Raw genomic sequence first — 21,701 nt, 5'->3', positions numbered from 1 at the left:
GTGGGTGACAAAGTGTGTTTGTCGGCTGTGGACCTTTGCTTGTGTTCTGGAAGAATGAGCTGATTTGAGACCTGAAGAAAGTGTTTCGGTAGTTGTAGTGCTTTCTGAATGTGAAATGAACTGCTGAAAGTTGGTGAGGAGATCTGTGTGAAGAGTTTTGCAAAAGTGACCTTAGTATTGAGAAATGTGTCGTAGCGTGGTGAATTTGTTGAAGTAGAGGTCAGGTATGGATGTGTATTTCTGACCGTGCAGGAGGAAGTGTGTCTGTGTCTCGATCTCCAGCTGCTGCTGAACTCATTGATGTTGAACAGAGTTGGACTCAGGCTAGAGCCCTGCTGCACTCCTCTTTTCTGGGTGAAGAATTCTGTGATTGTTGCCAATTCGGATCGCACATTTGTTGTTCGAATACATTGATTTTATAATGTCAAAAACTTTACCCCCTACACCACTTTGTGGCCATATAGAATCAAATGCTTTTTTGAAATCGACAAAGCATGCAAATATTTTTCAATTTTTGGGTCAGTTTTACGTGTTTATTGATTAGGGTGTGTAGGGTGTAAATGTAGTCAGTCGTTCTGTGATTTGGAAGGAAGTCAGTCTGACTCGGGCTCAGGACATTGTGCTCGTTAAGGAGGTATACTGCCAATACTGCTAAATAACTCCATAAATCTCCAGTCGGATCTCACAGATGCTCACGAAGCTGTCCTAAAGATAAAGACACGACTCACACAGCAAGCAACACAATGCAGGAGAGTCTTATGAATACACTGTAAGCATCCAGTTTGTTTCTACACACGTGTCATGTGAGGTGATTAAGTGGAGTAACACTGATAGTGGACAGCTGTTGACTCTAGCAGCTGTGCATCAGGGTTATTATTGAGTCAGACGCAGCCTCCATCAGTTCACAGATGACACACACGTCTCCCATCCGTACGGCTGTGAGGGACACAGACACCTGCACAACCTTCAGGAGCCTCACACACGTCTCAGTGGTGTGGATGTGTTTCAGTCACCCTTGTTTTTACTGATTTATATCATGCATAAGAATACAGTGTCATTATTCAGTTCAGTTTAATACCTCTGTGTCGGTGTTACAGTATTCATGAATTATGCATGAGTCTGATCTGGCTATAAAGCAGTTCCACAGAAGACGATCTGCTGAACACTGCCTTTCTATTGAACCAGTGCTGTCACACACACAATACACCTGCTTGTTTGTGTACTGTGAATATTAATTATATATATATTTATATAAAAAGACACACCCTTACAGCATCATTGTTTTTATATTTACTTCTAAATAAATTTAATTTATAAACAAAACATTTTTCTTAATTTTATACACGTATGTGTTGTATTTATATATACATAATAAATATAGATCTATATATAGACACACATTAAAGAAGTATATATTTAGGTAGTTTAAGCATTATGTGATCACGAAAAAAAAAAAAAAAAAATCAGTGCTTTAATATTTAGTAGATTTGCTATTTATGCCTGTTGCACAAAGCTGTTACCATACATTTGAAAGAAAACAGGAAATGACATCACAGAGTTGACACCCGCTGTAGCATGAAGCAGGTTTAGCTGGCGAGTCAGGTGTATTTCTCTGGTTTAGTTACTCTGCACAGAAACCATCTTTATTAACACTTGAGCTCTGACCGGATGAATGTGAACGTCCTCTCAGAGCTTTAGATCACTTGAGTGTACTTCCCGAACTGAATGAGAATAAAGGGCAGACGCAGCGTGTCTGTGTGCAGCTGAAGTGTGAACCTCTCGTGAGACGACGTGTGATCTGGAGCTGCTGGCAGTCGTCTGCTCTTTGTTGTGGCTTGAGCACGGCGGCAGCGGAGGAAACGATCTGAAGAGAGAGATGTGCAGCTCCGAGTCAGAGACACAGGACAGAGCCCGACACAACACACACACGTCTGACTGAGAGTCTAAACCTTTATTCAGCATAATTTAAAATCATCTCACCGTTAGTTCATTTATACAATTTCTTTTGGTTATAAAAAAGCAATTTGGACAAAAATGGAGTTCCCAGTGTATACATGTAGTACCACACACCAGACACTACACAATCACTCGCATACACCTGATCCTGACGTCAGCGTCTGCACAGATTCACTTCTCTCACATCCAGTCTGGCAATGAACTCGAAGGAAGGAATGATTAGACGACAGTTAACATCTGTGTGTCCAAAGGCACTCTTTGGTCAAGTCTGGCAGACAGTTCAGAGAAAGCAAGAAGTTAAAAACACAAGGCAATTAAAAGAAAAAGAAAAAGTTGGCTGTCGAGTCCCAGGTTTCCACACATGTCAGTTTTGACTTCCAGTTCAGAAAGCTAAATCACACACACGTGCTAGCGGCATCTTAAACGGCTGATGCACGTGAGAGATGAGGTGAGATGCTGGATGTACTCTGGACCATCACACACACACCGAGGCTCTGAAGAGGACACACTAACTAACAGTACCAACACTAGTTTAGCAGCGGGACACAGCCCCTCAGAAAACAGCATGAGGCACGAGTCTCAGGAGGACTGAACCACAATCACAGCTAACAAAATATATTCAGCATTATAATATCTAGCTGTGGACTATTAAGACATGTGGCATTTGTAACTGGAAATGTACAGCATTACAGTATTTGTAGACTAATATATATATTTATATATATATGTATAAAACAATATAAAAAAATCTGTAATTGTTTCTGGAGAAGCTACTTTCTTTGTGGGGGGTTGCATTAAAAAAAGATTTAATTTCTTTATGTGAAATATATATTTTTTCTGACTTTGGTGTAAGTGATATCCTGCAGTTTTCTACAGGAGATTCACACAGTGCGCCCCAGACCATCTGATTTACACACCCGGTCCAAATACTGCTGTTGAAATCATCCTGAAGACACATCCAGGCACATGGGCAGGGATCTCTGGGAGTGGACCTGGTTCAGTCTTCATTATATTGCACATGTCTCTAAGAGCACAGGCTCCTGACACACACAGACATCACTAGGGCTGACACGATAAATACATTCATAGATCGATTCGGAGACTTTCAGGAATCAAGACTGAGCGGAGTTTTTCACAGCAGATGGCACACTCAAACACTCATGAAGAAGAGCGCTTGTGCTTTCGTCTAGTAAGTGCCTAAACGTTCTTACACCTCAGCTTTTATGACACTGTGAACACTCTTGAAATACGCTTCAACCTCTTTGACCTTTCTGAATGATTATTTTAAGTGGTGCAGAGGAACAGGAAGTGAGCGGAGAACGGCTGCTTCTGAAGCATGCAGCGCCATCTGCTGCTCAAAACTAACAATCAGAATCACGATGCAGAGTCGGATTGATTTATCATCACACCCCTACTGGCAACAAACTGCTATTGATCAATAAAAACTAAAATAAAGCAAGCAACTTCCACAGACAGATTTCCGAGACAAAGAGACATGAAGAAGTCAGCGAAGCCCAATCAGAAAGAGCGAGAGCTTGTTCACGAGTTCATCTCCGTCACGCACCACTATAAGAGCACACACTTCTTGCCGTTTTTCTTGGCAGCGGGGTAGAGCACGGCGCGCACGGCCTCCACGAACACCTCCCTCACGCCCTCCTGCAGCAGCGCAGAGCACTCCAGGTACTTGACCGCTCCGATCTGCTTGGACAGAGCGCCGCCCTGCTGGTGCGAGGTGGGAGCCAGGCCCTGCTCCTTCAGCTTCTTCAGCGTCTCCGCGTCCGAGCGCAGGTCTCTCTTGGTGCCCACCAGCAGGATGGGAGCGCCGGGGCAGTGGTGGGTCACCTCCGGGTGCCACTTGTGCCGCACGTTGGCGAAGGACGAGGGGCTGCCGATGGAGAAGCAGATGATGAAGATGTTGGTCTGTGGGTAGGAGAGCGTGCGCAGACGGTCGTACTCCTCCTGCCCCGCCGTGTCCCACAGGTTGAGGCTCAGCGTACGGCCGTCCACGCTCATCTGAGCGCTGTAGTTGTCGAACACGGTGGGGATGTACTCCTCAGGGAAGGCGTTGGTGGTGTAGGAGATGAGGAGGCACGTCTTCCCCACCGCCCCGTCGCCCACCACAACACACTTAATGGTCTGCATCCTGGTTCCTCACGGCAGCGGCACCTGCGGGCAAGAGCGGGACAATGAGCCTCACGGGACCCTGGACACACACACATCTCATGAAACTGACATCAGAGTAAATCATCTCTCCATCGATGTGTGGCTGGTTCGGATACAACAATATCTGTCTGAGATACAACTATTTGAAAATCTGAGGGAGCAAAAAATAAATAACAAAATCCCCTGCTGTAGTGTAAAGCAGAAATAATATACCTATGAAATATTCATCTAAAATAAAAGTTTTTGCATAATATACGTGTGTACTGTGTATAGTTATGATGTATATGCAAATACACACACATTAATATTTTATATAGAAACATAACATTTTTCTTAAATATATAAATGCATGTATGTGTATTTATGTATAGCCTACACATAATGAATAGGAGTGTAACAATACACTAGTGATTTTCATATTTACTGTTTAATCATTAACCGAATTTTTTTTTACATTATTATTATTATTATTATGAAGTTATACGCCTTTTAATTAATAAATTAAAATTAATTTGCCCCCTAATAATTACCAAATAACTGACGAGCTGCGAGGATTGCAAAAGATTATGATAATTACTCCTCAATTAAAATGTTTGAAAAAGGTATTTTAAAAACAGGTCTATTTTACAATTAATTATAGGCCTACAATTAAAATATTAACACTACAGTCATCAATAAAAATCGACGAAATAAAAAGCTTTTATTTCAAACACCAACTTTCAAAAACAACCTATTTAACACAAAATATGCCTATGTTTCTTCTCATTTTTTTTTTCACACTGTGTTATTATTAGAAATATTCAATAAATGAAAACCGTTAGCTATAACATGTTGAAGTAGATCGTGTGTGAGAGAATATGCGGCGTCAGAAGCAGAAAGCTCCATCATTACTCTGTTTTTACTCTCACTTTCTCTTTAGTGAACTGAGATTAAGATGTTCCCCGGCGTAACTCTTTCTGCAGAGTTTGCACGCTGCTTATGTGTGACATCCATCGCTTGCATTCAAATGTTTCCAACATTGCAACATAACCACGTCCTGAACCAGTGTGACGTATCGAGCCCAACCGTGAGTGTTTTATTCTGGATGTGATTGATCGTTAGACAGCACTGTTTTCTGACTTGACTCAACTTAGTTAAGATCATGGGATGAAGCTCTTCATTTGCAGTCAATAGAATAATTTAATTAGTTAATTAAACTTTTTTTTTTTTCCAAATTCTTCATTCGTTTTTGTTTTTTTAAACATCGCAATAAATATCGTATCGTTGGCCTTTATATCGCGGTATTGTCGTTGCCTGATATTTTGGTTGTTACATCCCTAATTCATATGACTAATCAAAAATTAAGATTTGATATATTTACGGAAGGAAATTTACTAATTATATTTGTCGAACATGATCTTTACTTAATATCCTAATGATTTTTGGCATAAAAGAGAAATGTATAATTGTGACCCATACAATGTACTGTTGTCTATTTCTACAAATATACATCTGTGATACTGAAGACTGCTTCTGTGCTGCAGGGACACAGATATATCTTGTGCTTGAGCTGAACTAAACTGCAAATCCACCGTTTCTACCAGAAGAGTTTCTATAGTTATTGTTATGATGAAACTGTTGACTACTATCCATGATAGTTTCATGTATCAATGATCATCAGAGATATCACCTTCGACCATAACAAGACGATTATTATGATTATTATTAGACTAGTAATACTATCCGGCTTATTTGATCCATTAAATTTCTTTTTTCTTGTTTTTAACCAATCACACAGGATTATGTTGAGTTTATGTATGCAGCGGCGTTCAGATGAGTCGTCGCTGAGACTCTTCATATATTATTATGAAATTCTGGATTCAATCTTTGTCACCTCCTTTTCTTTCAATAAGCACAGGTTTTGTGTTTCTTTCTGGAACTGTTTGATCACAGGTCTCCTTTTTTAAATTACAAAAGCTCATTAAAGCTTATTGACCTAAAAAAATGAGTAACATAAGATCAGATCAGTAAGGCCTAAAATCAGTCAGCTCCAAAAAGAAATACAAAACCTGTGCTAGCTGAATAACATCGAATTGACAAAAAGATTGAATCCAGAATTTCACAATAATACAGCACAATGAGAGATTTATTCATCATGGTCATTTTAATATCCTCTGTGAGTAAAGTCAGTGTGTTTAAGTCGTATGTGATGAACATTAACCAGCAATTTCAGGAAAAGAAACTCCTCTCTAGGTCAAAATGACATGAACACAACACGAGGGTTAAGGAAATTAACACAATGTTCCGAAACTTTTTAAATTAAACATTAATTGCCTACGAACAATATGAATAAGTGTGTTATTTCCAGGCAGAAACCAGGGAGAACTGTTGTAAGAGCTGTAGTCGGTTCTGACTGCGTTTGAGCATTATTATGAAGAATGAAATGATTTGAATCAAACTGACCTTGTGTTTCTCAGTAGGAAGTGATTCTGAATGAGTGTTTACAGGATCTCCACTGATGCTGCGATCATAGTTCGGTCCTGAGGAACTCCGAGAGATATCACTGATTTCTGTTTCCGGTAGAAACCCCGTCTCAATCTGGAATCAGAACCCGGATCTGTGAAACTGATCAGATTCACTCTCAGGTGAGTCAAGTGTCACAATCTGACAGACAGACCGGAAGCTGCTAATGCTAGCCGCTGGATTAGCGATCAGACACTTCAGAAGTTCGCTAACAAGTCATAGATCATTAAGTAACGTTACTTTAATGACCACAGCAGCACACATCATGAACGACGTGTTAATGGTTTGAACACTTGATTAACTCTGGAAACAGGTTTATGAGTTTATGTGAGATTGTTTATCAGTTTCTCTAACTTACTCTTCACACGACTCTTTCATTAACACAAACAGTAACTTACGAGTGTTACCACTTCACTGGAACGACTCTTCTTAATATCATTACGCGCAAAACTGTATTTAGTTTCACTACTGAACTTTTCATTTAATTATAGTAATAACATCAGTGAAGTTCAGACGCCCCGCGTTCACGCGCTCAGGATCAGTTGATATGAAGTTGCTGCGCGCGCCCAATGACAAGTATTTCCTGTATTATTATTATTTTTCACACCCATTACATGTTTCACACAACAATTGAACCTCAGAACTAACACGAGTTTTCATGTATGCCATAACATGATAATTCAACTTATGAAACGAGTTTGAAGAAGTTCTCACCAGCTCTGAAGTCCTCGCGCTCCTCTCCGCCTAGCGCTCAACACCGTGCGTGCGCGTAACCGCGGACACCGTGACCTGGCGGAAGACGCAGCCAAACGCGTTTCAAAATAAAAGGTCAGCACTCGGCGATATAGATTTATTCATTTTTATTTTTATCTTGAAACCTTTGTTAGGAATAATTAAGTTTTACGTTTACGACATTCTGTACAACTGGGCGGGTGAACAGACCTCTTACAGTATATAAATTAGGCAATATTACATGATCTAATAGGACTGACTAATTGGAATAGTTTTCAAGAACTCAGAGTAATAATGTTTATATATATATATATACACACACACACATATATATATATATATTCACACACACATATATGTATATATATATATATATATATATATTTATATATATGTATAATGCTCTCATCAATGAAAAAAAAATTTCAGTGCAAGTGTTTAATAGTGAAGCGCAGTACCAGAGCACAGCTGTTCCTGCCTTCTGATAAAAAATAAAATAATAATAATAATAATATAAAAAGTGATTATATATCTTACAATTATTTTTTCACAACGTATAACTCCGAGTAAAATATATAAATAAATAAAAATAATTGCTACATATAAACTCGCTATTCCGAGAAAGAAAGTGATATAAACTCGCAATATATATATATATATATATATATATATATATATATATATATATATATATATATATACACACACATACATACACACACACACACACACACTGTCTATATGTCTCACAATTGAGAGATATAAACTCAGGATTGTGAAATAAAAAGCAATTACTTTGTTTTTATTCTGCTGGATGCATAAATAAATTGATAAACAAACAGATTAAAAAAAAAATCAGTTTTCAATTATGACCGAATTGTGAAAAAGAAAAAAAAGTGTTATATTGCGAGACACAAAATCACAATTCCCCTTTTTAAGTGTTTGTTTTTAATCATCCTTTGGAGGAAGTGAGCTTCTGTAGTTCACAGGAAGTGTTCATCATGTTGATTTGGAGCAGTGTGTGTCAGGGTCACATTACCATCTGTCTGTGTAAATGCATTCACCACGAGAGTCAACTCAAGTGAAGCAAAAAGTAACATTAAACATTTCAAGTTCAAAATATTTTATTATAAAAGACTGCATTGCAATATTTCTCTCTTTAAACCTATTAAATCATTCAATTTCCTCATAATCAGTTTCATCAGAGCTCAGTGACACTGATCTGTGAAGCAGAGCGGATGGGCTCGTGTTAGATTATCACACACACACACACACACACACACGACTGATTTAACATAACAAGCAGAAGACTCCAGTAGATGTCCGTCTGTGCGTCTGCTTCAACAGGGTTCAGTCTGTCCTGGAGACACATGCGCTCCTGATTCACAACGCTGGTATAATCAGCAAATTATAACAGAGATAATATGACAAATACACTGAACTATTAACTCCACATCAGATATTCTTCTACGATTGAGCTCATCAGCCAGCTCAACCCACGGACAGAACAGATACTATGACATTTCAACATAAAACATTGGTGTCCTGATATTATAAATACTTACAGACAGCCTCATTCAGTCCCAAATCAAAGCATTAAATCACATCTTTATCAAAGATAGCAGGCAGGAATGAGTGTCTGGGTGACTGGAGTCGTGTCTATGATCACTTTAAACCCCGGATGACAAATCAAACACACTTCTTCATCTTCAGCAGACTCAGTAACTCTGTCTGAACTTCTGAGGAGCCTGTGCGACACGTGTGTGTGTGTGTGTGTGTGTGTGTGTGAGAGGGGCTGCTCAGAGAAACACACTCCACTCAGTCCAGACACACTCCAGCACTGTGCTTCACTGCTGGCCCTCCTTCTTCTCCCCGGTCTCTCCCCCGGAGCTGGAGCCGGAGCCGGAGCCGGAGCCGGAGCCACCTTCCCTCTCAGACGCCATCTGACAAACACAAACACATCATTATCATCATTACAGAGCTGCACAAACATAATTGAGTACATCAAGTGTAAGACAGTATTACAGGTAACACTCAGACAATCTACATACCAAACCTGAACACTGTTAACATCTTTATTATTAATATTGTTTTGAATAATAATAATAATAATAATAATAATAATAATATTTAAAATATCTAATGCTCTTCCAAAACAGGCCAATGATTGAAAAACAGCCAATTTATTAAAATATTATAATTAAAAATAATACTGTTTTTCTTTAGATTTAATTTTATAATTAATGGTTATTATTAATATTAGTATATTTTAAATAAATCTCTTCCAAGTCAATTTAATTGAAAATATTATTATTATTATTAGTAGTAGTAGTATTCTTCATTTAAAATAACTAATGCTCTACAAAACATTCCACTGATTGAATAATATTTTTAGTATTACATATAATTATTATTTTATAAATGATTATTATTATTATTACATTTTAAATAAAGCTCTTCCAAGTCAATTTATTTAAATATTATTATAAATAATTGTAATGTGCTTTCTAAACAGTGAAACTGTTTATCCGTAAAAGGCAAATGTTTTATTAACAAACAATAAATCTAAATTTCTTCAATAATATAAGAGACAGAAAGAGAGAGAGAGAGAGCGCGAGAGAGAGAGCGAGCGAGAGAGAGCGAGAGAGAGAGAGAGAGAGAGAGAGAGCGAGAGAGAGCGAGAGAGCGAGAGAGAGAGAGAGCGAGAGAGAGAGAAAGAGAGAGAGAGAGAGAGAGAGAGCGAGAGAGAGAGAGAGAGAGAGAGAGAGAGAGAGAGAGCGAGAGAGAGAGCGAGCGAGAGAGAGAGCGAGCGAGAGAGCAGACCTTCTTGTAGGCCATCTCGAAGAGTTTGAGCGAGGCCTGCTGCAGGTTGGTGGCCGCCTGCTTGATGTTTTCTCCCGTCTCCGTGTCCTTCCTGGAGAGCAGCTCTCGTACTTTAGCGATCTCGTCCTTCAGTTTATCACACTGCAGACAGACAGAGATAGAGAGATGAGAGAGGTTACTCTGCTCCAGACGAGCTCTTCAGACGACCGTCAGACAGCACACACACCTCATCCGCCGGCAGCTGCTCCTTAAACTCCTCCATCTTCGACTCGGTGTCGTGAACGATGCCCTCGGCCATGTTGACCGCCTCCACACGATCCTGTGACACAAGACCAGCCGCTTTAGACCAGATCAGACCGGGCCGAGTGTGTCCGGCTTCACTACAGACCCACCTTCCTCCTGCGGTCCTCCTCGGCGTACTTCTCCGCGTTCTTGATCATGTTCTCGATGTCGTCTTTGCTGAGGCCACCAGAAGACTGGATGACAACTAGAAGACCACGCAGGAAACAACACACCAGGTCAAGGTTCGGGAAGAGCTGGGCATAGAGCTACAAATATACCTCAACCGTACGATGTGGACTCACTCTGCTGTTCTCGGCCGGTGCCCTTGTCTTTAGCAGAGACGTGCACGATCCCGTTAGCATCGATATCAAAGCAGACTTCAATCTGAGGAACACCTCGAGGAGCCGGAGGGATGCCCACCTGTTCGGAGCACACAAACACATGAGAAACTGTCCCGTGTGTGTGTGTGTGTGTGTGTGTGTGTGTGTGTGAGAGAGAGTCACACACCAGGGTGAACTGTCCCAGGAGCTTGTTGTCCGTGGCCATCTCTCGCTCCCCTTGACACACCTTGATCTCCACCTGAGTCTGTCCATCAGCGGCGGTGGAGAACACCTGAGGAGCACATCAGATCAGCAGAGGTGAGGTCACAGCAGAGCGGAGGAACACCAGGACGAGGTCAGAGGTCATCGGCGCACCTGGCTCTTCTTGGTGGGGATGGTGGTGTTTCTGCTGATGAGTTTGGTGAAGACTCCTCCCAGGGTCTCGATGCCCAGAGACAGAGGAGTGACGTCCAGCAGCAGCACGTCGGTCACGTCTCCGGCCAGAACGCCTCCCTGGATGGCCGCTCCGATGGCCACGGCTTCGTCAGGGTTCACAGACTTACTGGGAGCACGGCCGAACAGATCCTGCACCGTCTGCTGCACCTGAGGACAGAGAGAGAACACAACGAGGTTACAAATTAAAATGTTTAGTTGTTTGAAGAGTTTAAAGACGGCAGCAGGTGTTATCAGAGCGCTGGCCCTTTAAGAGCGGATGCACAGATCTAGTATACTGATGCACGTGTGGTTCCTCTCCCAGCTCACCTTGGGCATGCGGCTCATGCCTCCCACCAGCAGCACTTCTCCGATGTCACTCTTGGAGACCTCTGCGTCCTGCATGGCCTTCTGACAGGGAGCCACGGTCCTGCGGATCAGATCCCCCACGATGCCCTCGAACTGAGAGCGGCTCAGCTTCATGTTCAGGTGTTTGGGGCCAGAGGCGTCCATCGTCAGGTACGGCAGGTTGATGTCCGTCTGTGTGCACAGATGTTACCACACTGTGATAACTGGAATATCATCTCCAGCTGCTTTTATTTTTGCTCCAGTTTACTTTTTAATCAATCCTGATGTGTGTGTAAAACTGCGTACACATTTTCATGCCCAGTTTGTGCGTACACAATGTTTATAGACGAAACATCTCTCTTTAAACTGAGATCTTCAGTGACAGACAGGATTATTGAGAATTATAGTCTTGAGAGCTTATTTGCATAAAAATTAAATGGCAGATGTTAGAATCTTTAAGTTTCGAACATATTACACTATTTCTTCAAAGATAAAGGATGTTTTTTTTGTTGTGTTTTTCAAAAAAAAGTTCACATTTTTTGGGGTGGACTATCCCTTTAAATCCTGTTCCTCAAACAAACTTTATTATACGGCTTGACAAGACTTAACACCATAATGAACAAGGCTGTGAACGCTATGACACTACAAAATACTGCATCTTCACTTTTATTTGGTGCATGGATTGTTTTAACCGCACTGAATCATCTAACAGCTGTGTGAGGGACACCTGAGCTGACCGGTTCATAATGCTGCATGTTCTACACTTGTATAGGTGTGTACCGCTTATGCTAGCATGTCTTTCATGGCCAGGACGCTCCTGTGAAATGTATTCATCTCATAAAAGCGATTTTGTTCAAATTAAAATTCAAATGCTGTGATGTAATCATATAAAATCATATAATCATGTGATTGTGTTAAAGCAGCCCATGATCTCAGATATTTTGTAACAATATCCTCATCTCAATATTATTCTGGTCACATGATGATATGAAACAATGGGTCTTCTGGGCAAAAAGTGTAGTTTTTAAAATAGATTTACAAAATGTACTTCAAATTGACTAGATTTGTAGCGAGATGTGTTTTTGTAATTCTGTTTGCACTGAAGCAGGAGTTTCCTTCAGAATAAAAGCTCAGAGTGCAGTATGAATAGATGATAGCGAGAAATCAAGTGTAGAAATTAAGACAAGTAGTTTTGTCATTTCCCTGCTAATATTACACCTATTATTCATTTTCCTTTATTTGACAGTGCAGTTGTGTTACAGTATATGGCTACTACCGTCAGTGTTATTATTACTAATATAGTCTGATTTGTTTGTCTTCCTAAAACCCCAGTGTGAATGTAATTTATACTGAGAAAAAAAATATATATCAAATAAAAAGAGGATCAAGTCTCTTTAAAGTTCAGCTACGAGTCACTTCACTGTTTCTCCGTTAAGAAACATGGGTTCGAGCTCTGAACTGTTAAACTGCTTTAGATAGAATACTTTAATCTAGGACTTCATATCGTATCTTACAATTCTGATATTATAGCCCTAAGCAAAAGTAATATATTTTCATGAATTTGTTCCATTAAAAGAAAAGAGGAATCAGATTGAGGTGTAAATGTGAGTGTTTGTGGTGTCTCTCACCTGCAGAGAGGAAGACAGCTCACACTTGGCCTTCTCCGCCGCCTCTCGCACCCGCTGCAGAGCCATGCTGTCTTTAGTCAGATCCACGCCGGACTGAAGCGCGCGCACACACACACACACACACACACACAGAGAGAGACAGAGACACACACACACACACACACACACCTCTTCACATCACTGCTGGACACAGAACAGTCACATGACCCTTCACTCCTGCCTTTCAAGAGCAGCTAATTAATCAGGTCCAGTGAAACCTGACCATTGCCTTCCACTCAACCTGACTGTGATCATTAAGCAGAATTAAGCAGAATTCAGATCAGTCATCTAAATTAACCAGATATCTGTTGTGCTTGCAACTGTACCTGAAAACAAACCTCAAAAAGGTAAATGTGTTTCAATTGAACATCACTTATTACCAACAACCCACTACATTCTATTATAAGAGTTAAAATTAATGAAAGCATCAATGATCCATTTAGGCAATTCTGTGCAAACTCAGCCTTTTATTATTAATCTACTCTACTATTATGTAATATGTGATATTTCGCTCTTCACTGCTGTGGTAAAATGTGACTTTAGTTGTGTTTACACAATGTAACCTGTCCAGATTTTACAGTGTGATGCATTTTGGTGAAGGATATTAACTTTGAAAACAGATGCGAGTCTAATCAGCAGATTTATAATGAATGTATAATGAATCACCAGCAGCGGTCATGGGCTGAACTCAGTGATGGACACACACCTCTCTCTTGAACTCCTTCACTATATGTGTGAGGAGATGCTGGTCGAAGTCTTCTCCGCCCAAGAACGTGTCTCCATTAGTGGACTTCACCTCGAACACACCCTTCTGGATCTCCAGGACAGAGATATCAAACGTCCCCCCGCCGAGATCATACACTGCGATTCTGGGAATAAAGAGTTATCAGGAGCACCATATCAGTGAGCAGAGCCATGACGGATAACAACATCAAAGAGACACACATCTGATCAAGTAATGAAGGAGGAGGACGTGAGGCTTACATCTTGTCCTGGGTCTTGTCCAGCCCGTAGGCTAAAGCAGCAGCCGTGGGCTCGTTAATGACACGCAGCACATTCAGACCTGCGATCTGTCCGGCGTCTTTGGTGGCCTGTAAACACAGCAGACACTAGAGACGGTCAGTTCACACACACATGGATCAGAGCTGTGTGAAGCGTGAGGTCACCTGTCTCTGAGAGTCGTTGAAGTATGCAGGAACAGTGATAACAGCGTTCTTCACCGCGTGACCCAGGTAGCTCTCTGAAACACACAAACAGTGCTGTGATGGATTGCTGTCTGTGAGTGTGTGTGTGTGTGTGTGTTTGTGTGTGTGTCTCAGCAGGAGGACTGACCTGCGGTCTCCTTCATCTTCATGAGGACGAAGGCTCCGGCCTGACTGGGCGAGTACAGTTTACCCTGCGCCTCCAGCCAGGCGTCTCCGTTAGACGCTCGCACGATCTTATACGGCACGTTCTTCCTGTCAATCACCGCACAACTCAGAAATATATACATGTGCAGCAAACTCTAGTGTAAAACTGGTTTAAAGCAGTTATTTCTATCTTTCGCTGTAGTGTGTTTACATTTCCAAACATTATTTCTTTAGGTCACTCCAGACAAACTGATGATGATCAGATCACATCTCTGTGTGAATCTCAGATATTTCTGACACACTACAGCAAAAGATAGAAATGACTGACTTCATCCATTTTGGAAAGCTGAACTATAAAAACATAAGTCTCACAGATCTTTCTGGACTTCGGGGTCGTCGTAGCGGCGTCCGATCAGTCGTTTGGTGGCGTAGAGCGTGTTGTTGGGGTTGGTGACAGCCTGGCGTTTGGCTGGCATTCCCACGAGTCTCTCTCCGTCCGCTGTGAAGGCCACCACTGACGGCGTGGTCCTCGCTCCCTCAGCGTTCTCCAGCACCTGCCACCAGCACACCGTCACTGAACACCGTCACTGAGCACCAGTCTGAACACCAGACTGAACACCGTCACTGAGCACCAGTCTGAACACCGTCACTGAGCACCAGTCTGAACACCGTCACTGAACACCAGTCTGAACACCAGTCTGAACACCGTCACTGAACACCAGTCTGAACACCGTCACTGAACACCAGTCTGAACACCAGACTGAACACCAGTCTGAACACCGTCACTGAACACCAGTCTGAACAACGTCACTGAACACCAGACTGAACACCAGTCTGAACACCGTCACTGAACACCAGTCTGAACACCAGACTGAACACCAGTCTGAACACCAGTCTGAACACCGTCACTGAACACCAGTCTGAACACCGTCACTGAACACCAGTCTGAACACCAGTCTGAACACAGTCACTGAACACCAGTCTGAACACAGTCACTGAACACCAGTCTGAACACCAGTCTGAACACAGTCACTGAACACCAGTCTGAACACAGTCACTGAACACAGTCACTGAACACCAGTCTGAGCACCGTCACTGAACACCGTCACTGAACATCAGTCTGAACACAGTCACTGAACATCAGTCTGAACACAGTCACTGAACACCAGTCTGAGCACCGTCACTGAACACCGTCACTGAACATCAGTCTGAACACAGTCACTGAACACAGTCACTGAACACCAGTCTGAGCACCGTCACTGAACACCGTCACTGAACACCAGTCTGAACACCGTCACTGAACACCAGTCTGAACACCAGTCTGAACACAGTCACTGAACACCAGTCTGAACACAGTCACTGAACACAGTCACTGAACACCAGTCTGAGCACCGTCACTGAACACCGTCACTGAACATCAGTCTGAACACAGTCACTGAACATCAGTCTGAACACAGTCACTGAACACCAGTCTGAGCACCGTCACTGAACACCGTCACTGAACATCAGTCTGAACACAGTCACTGAACATCAGTCTGAACACAGTCACTGAACACCAGTCTGAACACAGTCACTGAACACCAGTCTGAACAACGTCACTGAACACCAGTCTGAACACCGTCACTGAACACCGTCACTGAACACCAGTCTGAACAGTCACTGAACACCGTCACTGAACACCGTCACTGAACACCGTCACTGAACACCAGTCTGAACACCGTCACTGAACACCAGTCTGAACAGTCACTGAAAACAGTCACTGAACACCAGTCTGAACACAGTCACTGAAAACCAGTCTGAACCCAGTCACTGAAAACAGTCACTGAACACCAGTCTGAACACAGTCACTGAACACCAGTCTGAACAACGTCACTGAACACCAGTCTGAACAACGTCACTGAACACCAGTCTGAGCACCGTCACTGAACACCAGTCTGAACACAGTCACTGAACACCAGTCTGAACACAGTCACTGAACACCAGTCTGAACAACGTCACTGAACACCAGTCTGAACAACGTCACTGAACACCAGTCTGAGCACCGTCACTGAACACCAGTCTGAGCACCGTCACTGAACACCGTCACTGAACACCAGTCTGAACAACGTCACTGAACACCAGTCTGAACACCGTCACTGAACACCAGTCTGAACACCGTCACTGAACACCAGTCTGAACACCGTCACTGAACACAGTAACTGAACATCAGTCTGAGCACCGACACTGAACACCAGTCTGAACACCGTCACTGAACACTGTCACTGAACACCAGTCTGAACACCGTCACTGAACACCAGTCTGAGCACCGTCACTGAAAACCAGTCTGAACACTGTCACTGAGCACCATCGCTGAACACCATCACGGAGCACCAGTCTGAACACTGTCACTGAACACCGTCACTGAGCACCAGTCTGAACACCGTCACTGAACACCAGTCTGAACACCATCACTAAACACCGTCACTGAACACCAGTCTGAACGTCACTGAGCACCAGTCTGAACACAGTCACTAAACACCAGTCTGAACACCATCACTGAACACCGTCACTGAACACCAGTCTGAACGTCACTGAGCACCAGTCTGAACACCGTCACTGAACACCAGTCTTAACACAGTCACTGAACACCAGTCTGAACACCGTCATTGAGCACCGTCACTGAAAACCAGTCTGAACACTGTCACTGAGCACCATCGCTGAACACCATCACGGAGCACCAGTCTGAACACCAGTCTGAACACTGTCACTGAACACCGTCACTGAGCACCAGTCTGAACACCGTCACTGAACACCAGTCTGAACACCATCACTAAACACCGTCACTGAACACCAGTCTGAACGTCACTGAGCACCAGTCTGAACACCGTCACTAAACACCAGTCTGAACACCATCACTGAACACCGTCACTGAACACCAGTTTGAACACTGTCACTGAACACCGTCACTGAGCACCAGTCTGAACACAGTCACTGAACACCGTCACTGAGCACCGTCACCGAACACCAATCTGAACGTCACTGAGCATCAGTCTGAACACTGTCACTGAACACCGTCACTGAACACCAGTCTGAACACCATCACTAAACACCGTCACTGAACACCAGTCTGAACGTCACTGAGCACCAGTCTGAACACCGTAACTAAACACCAGTCTGAACACCAGTCTGAACACCATCACTGAACACCGTCACTGAACAACAGTCTGAACACTGTCACTGAACACCGTCACTGAGCACCAGTCTGAACACAGTCACTGAACACTGTCACTGAGCACCGTCACCGAACACCAATCTGAACGTCACTGAGCATCAGTCTGAACACCGTCACTGAACACTGTCACTGAACACCGTCACTGAACACCATCACTGAACACCAGCAGGGCCGTCACCAGAACAAACCAAATGGGGGGGCATTTAATTTTCATAGGGGGGCACACTTTTTTTAATGATCTGAGACAGACCATAACAACAACCCATATTAGGCTATAACTAAAATAGACCACAATGGTCTTGTTTTGTTCAATTATCCAAATAAAATACTTCACCATATGATCTCAACGTCTCTACTACGGCATGCGCACTATTGAACACTCGACATGGGAAGCAGAATGCTGCATCAGCTTTGACACTATATTCAAGCCAGTCACAAGTCTGATACCATGAAGACACAAAGGAGCGATTTGTATTATTATACAACCAAGCAGGGTATCGCTGTAAAATGATCTGATTCGGTCCTTCATTTCCAAGATCATCAATGGCCTGCAGCTTTGGCCCAGTCACAGCCAGAGCGACGGCAATCACTTCATCACTAGTAGTAGGCCCATTCATAATTAGACCCGCTGCTAAAAAAAATAAAATAAAAATAATTAGACCCGCTGCTCTGTCTACGCTGTGAATTTGTGTCTCATTAGACAAATTCTCCAATCCTACCATTTCATTAGCTCCAGAGTCGTCTCCACACACGTTGGTGTTGGTCAAAGTCGTCTTTTCACCGACAAATCTTTAAACCACTTTCTTATATCCATACTGTAGCTTTTCTGTACAAAACCGCCAAAAATGTATTCTGAGATCGCATGCTATGCGCAGCTCAGCTGCGCAAAGGAATTGCGTATAAACAATACAATACTGTATGCTTAACTAAATGAATTGCATGATTTATGTATACATATACATATACTTGCAGACAAACTGCATATCGTAATTTGAATTAATAAAACTTCTAACACAAAAATAACATATTGAAAGGTCTGCTGCTGGAGACTTGCCATTGGTTGTTGTATTTGAATAATTAATGAGGTAGATCTTTGCAAGGTTTGGGTGCTGTTTTGGGATGTTTTAACAGTCATTTACGATTATAATTATATTTAAAATTATGTCCTGTGTAATAATATGTTGAATAATGAATTGTCTGAATCATTTCTGAAGGTAATGTGTTATGCATTTCTAGTGTTACCGTTGTAGTGATTACTGTTCCTGTGAGCCAAGTTCTGCTAAAACAAAAGTTGTCATCACTATGATCTAAATCAATAACATGTAATAAGAAACGTTTAATGCAAATTAGGATAATTGTTCTGTGCGTTACGTTTAGGGGGGCACAAAAAGTCATTTGGGGGGGCACTGCCCCCCGATGCCCCCCCCTTGACGACGGGCCTGAACATCAGTCTGAACACCGTCACTGAACACCAGTCTGAGCTCCACTCCAGACAGAAATAATACACCCGCAATAATAGAGCTTCTAGGGCTGCTTCATTATTTCACATTTCCTCAGAATTAAAGCACTGTCACAAAATCAGAACTCAACAGACGCTGCATGGTTAGCTGGCAGATTCAGTCGCAGCAGTATTGTCTTTCTGCTGTTTGCTGTGACTAAATCTGCCGGCAAACCATAAAACTTTTAACTGTGCGACAATTATTAGAGCAGAATATTTCAACAGAGATCATTACATGTTTGCCTGTGTTTTCAGAATATCATCACTTTCTTCTTAATGTAGAGTGGTTGCCAGATTGGGGAGAATAAGTAGGTTGTTAAAAAAAAAAAACTGTGTGCAAAAAAGTTCTGATCTGGAGATTTTAAACGAACCGCAAAAATAAAGCAAATGCGATATCCTTTCAAGTGTTCAGTATGAATAAGCAGTGAACAAACACTTCAGATGTTGACTGCTGTATTTTGTGTATCAGGAACACAGGTTAGGTTTAACCCTCTAGTTGTGAGCAGAAGGAGTTAGGGCTGACCTTGGCTTGTTTGCCCTCCATCACAGCCACGCAGGAGTTAGTGGTCCCCAGGTCAATGCCAATGACCGCTCCTCGGATCGTCTCGGACCTGAAACACCATCACAGCTCAGAACACAGCCTTCCAGCAGCAGAAGACACTCTGAACAGAGCTCATACTCACGCATAACACCGTGTGCATGCCGTCTGGAGACTCGGCCCACTCCAACATGCCTGAAAACACACATTTAGAAACCAGTATTTAAAATATATATTGCAAAATATGTTTGTTTGTTTTTACGTTTAAATGGGAGGAAAAACGGCTGCAATGTGCAATATAATAAGAGGGTAAAGTCTATACGAACTGTGCACTGAATAACTTTACACTGTGCAAAATGACAGAACTGAGACCCAGGATCACAAAACCAGAAGGGTCATTTTTATTAAATAAATCATCTCTCCATTGATGTCTGGTTTGTTAGGACGAAAATATTTGTCTGAGATACAACTATTTGAAAATCTGGAATCTGAGGGAGCAAAACAACCTAAATATTGAGAAAATCATCTTTAAAGTTTAATCATCTGTAAAGTTCTTAACAATGCATATTACTAATAAACTAAGTTTAAATATATATATATATTATATATATATATATATATATATATATATATATACACATACACACACACACACATATATATACACACACATATATATATATATATATATATATATATATACATACAGTAAAACATTTACTATCTTCATGGAACATGTTCTTTACTTAATTAATACCCAAATGATTTTCCGCATAAAAGAGAAATTTATAATTTTTGTCCCATACAATGTATTGTGGTCTATTTCTACACACACCCCAGACTGTGTTATTCTCCAGGACACAGTTAATTCTGACCATGAGGATTAACTTAATAAAGCCATGTTGACGCGAACAGAAACACGTGGGTCACAATAATTGGCTGTGATGACGACATCGCATAAAAAAATGCATGAATAACTCGTCCATCAGACAGACACAGATACAGAGATGCTCCTCAGATCTTCAGGACACTCGATGAAGGTCACTGACACACACACACACACACACACACACACACACACACACAGATCCTGCTAGTAAACCCACTGCTCTGATCTCTGCCTGAGCAGCACTGTGTAAGGGCACTCAGTAATAGTCAGTGTAGTAGTCTCACCTTTTGGATGAGATCAGACACACCGCTGCAGGACCTCTGAGAGCGCGACACACTCCTCACCGCTGACAACATCTCTGTCTTATGTATCACTAAATTCAGATGAACGCTGAGTGACAGCTCTTGTTTAGACACTTAGAGGTAATTAAATGAGCTCTAGTGGTCAAACTCAGACCCTGTGCCGTCAGTAGCGCTAGAACTGAAGTTTCTCTGACACTTCTAGAATTATCCAACACCACATGTCGTTCCGAAGGACCCCATAGCAGCTCACGGAGTGCCTGAACAGAATACAACATTCCGCTTTCTTTTTAAAAAGCAGTGTTTTTAATGCAATTATTCACTGTGTATTATGCTGTTATTATTATATTAATCTGAGAAAAATATAGGAATAAATGATATTTGAGAGGCAAAATTTAAATAAAGCATGTATGTGGACATCAAAGAGTGCAATGCTGGAGGAATCATACTAAAATCTTTGGTAGTTATTACATCAGATAGCGCTCTCATGCAATTATTATTATTATTACATTGTGTGTCAGGTACTACAAAATAAAATATATTTTATTATTATCATTAATTAAATAATCACCTGAATGTCATTTTAGTTTAAACTAAAAAGCTCTACTTTGGGGACTTCATGTTTTATCTATTAATTTAGGCTATTGTTTATATATGGTAGTTCAGAATTTTACACATTATGTATAATTATG

General features: G+C 41.7%; 2 protein-coding genes across 2 annotated transcripts; both read right to left on the bottom strand.

Moving 5' to 3' along the window:
- Positions 1–1,932: 1,932 nt before the first annotated feature.
- LOC113113554 (rho-related GTP-binding protein RhoG-like) lies at positions 1,933–7,426 on the bottom strand. The gene is made up of 3 exons (XM_026279810.1): positions 7,336–7,426; positions 6,562–6,696; positions 1,933–4,122 (listed from the first exon to the last, which is right to left on the bottom strand). The coding sequence occupies exon 3, from the start codon at positions 4,096–4,098 to the stop codon at positions 3,523–3,525; it is 576 nt and encodes a 191-aa protein (XP_026135595.1). The 5' UTR covers positions 4,099–4,122; positions 6,562–6,696; positions 7,336–7,426; the 3' UTR covers positions 1,933–3,522.
- Positions 7,427–8,459: 1,033 nt separating this feature from the next.
- On the bottom strand, positions 8,460–21,247 carry LOC113113553 (stress-70 protein, mitochondrial-like). The gene is made up of 17 exons (XM_026279809.1): positions 20,995–21,247; positions 19,967–20,016; positions 19,807–19,894; positions 14,947–15,128; positions 14,558–14,682; positions 14,392–14,465; positions 14,210–14,316; positions 13,932–14,094; positions 13,187–13,279; positions 11,541–11,750; positions 11,154–11,381; positions 10,966–11,070; positions 10,761–10,878; positions 10,569–10,663; positions 10,403–10,495; positions 10,177–10,317; positions 8,460–9,296 (listed from the first exon to the last, which is right to left on the bottom strand). Exons 1-17 carry the CDS (start codon positions 21,064–21,066, stop codon positions 9,201–9,203), a joined length of 2,040 nt encoding a protein of 679 aa, XP_026135594.1. The 5' UTR covers positions 21,067–21,247; the 3' UTR covers positions 8,460–9,200.
- Between the last annotated feature and the right edge of the window lie 454 nt (positions 21,248–21,701).

The sequence above is a fragment of the Carassius auratus genome, chromosome 14 (genome assembly GCF_003368295.1).
Source record: "Carassius auratus strain Wakin chromosome 14, ASM336829v1, whole genome shotgun sequence".
In the NCBI taxonomy this organism is placed as follows: Eukaryota; Metazoa; Chordata; class Actinopteri; order Cypriniformes; family Cyprinidae; genus Carassius; species Carassius auratus.
The sequence above is the reverse complement of the archived record's forward strand: the minus strand, read 5'-3'. Positions and strand labels throughout refer to the sequence as shown.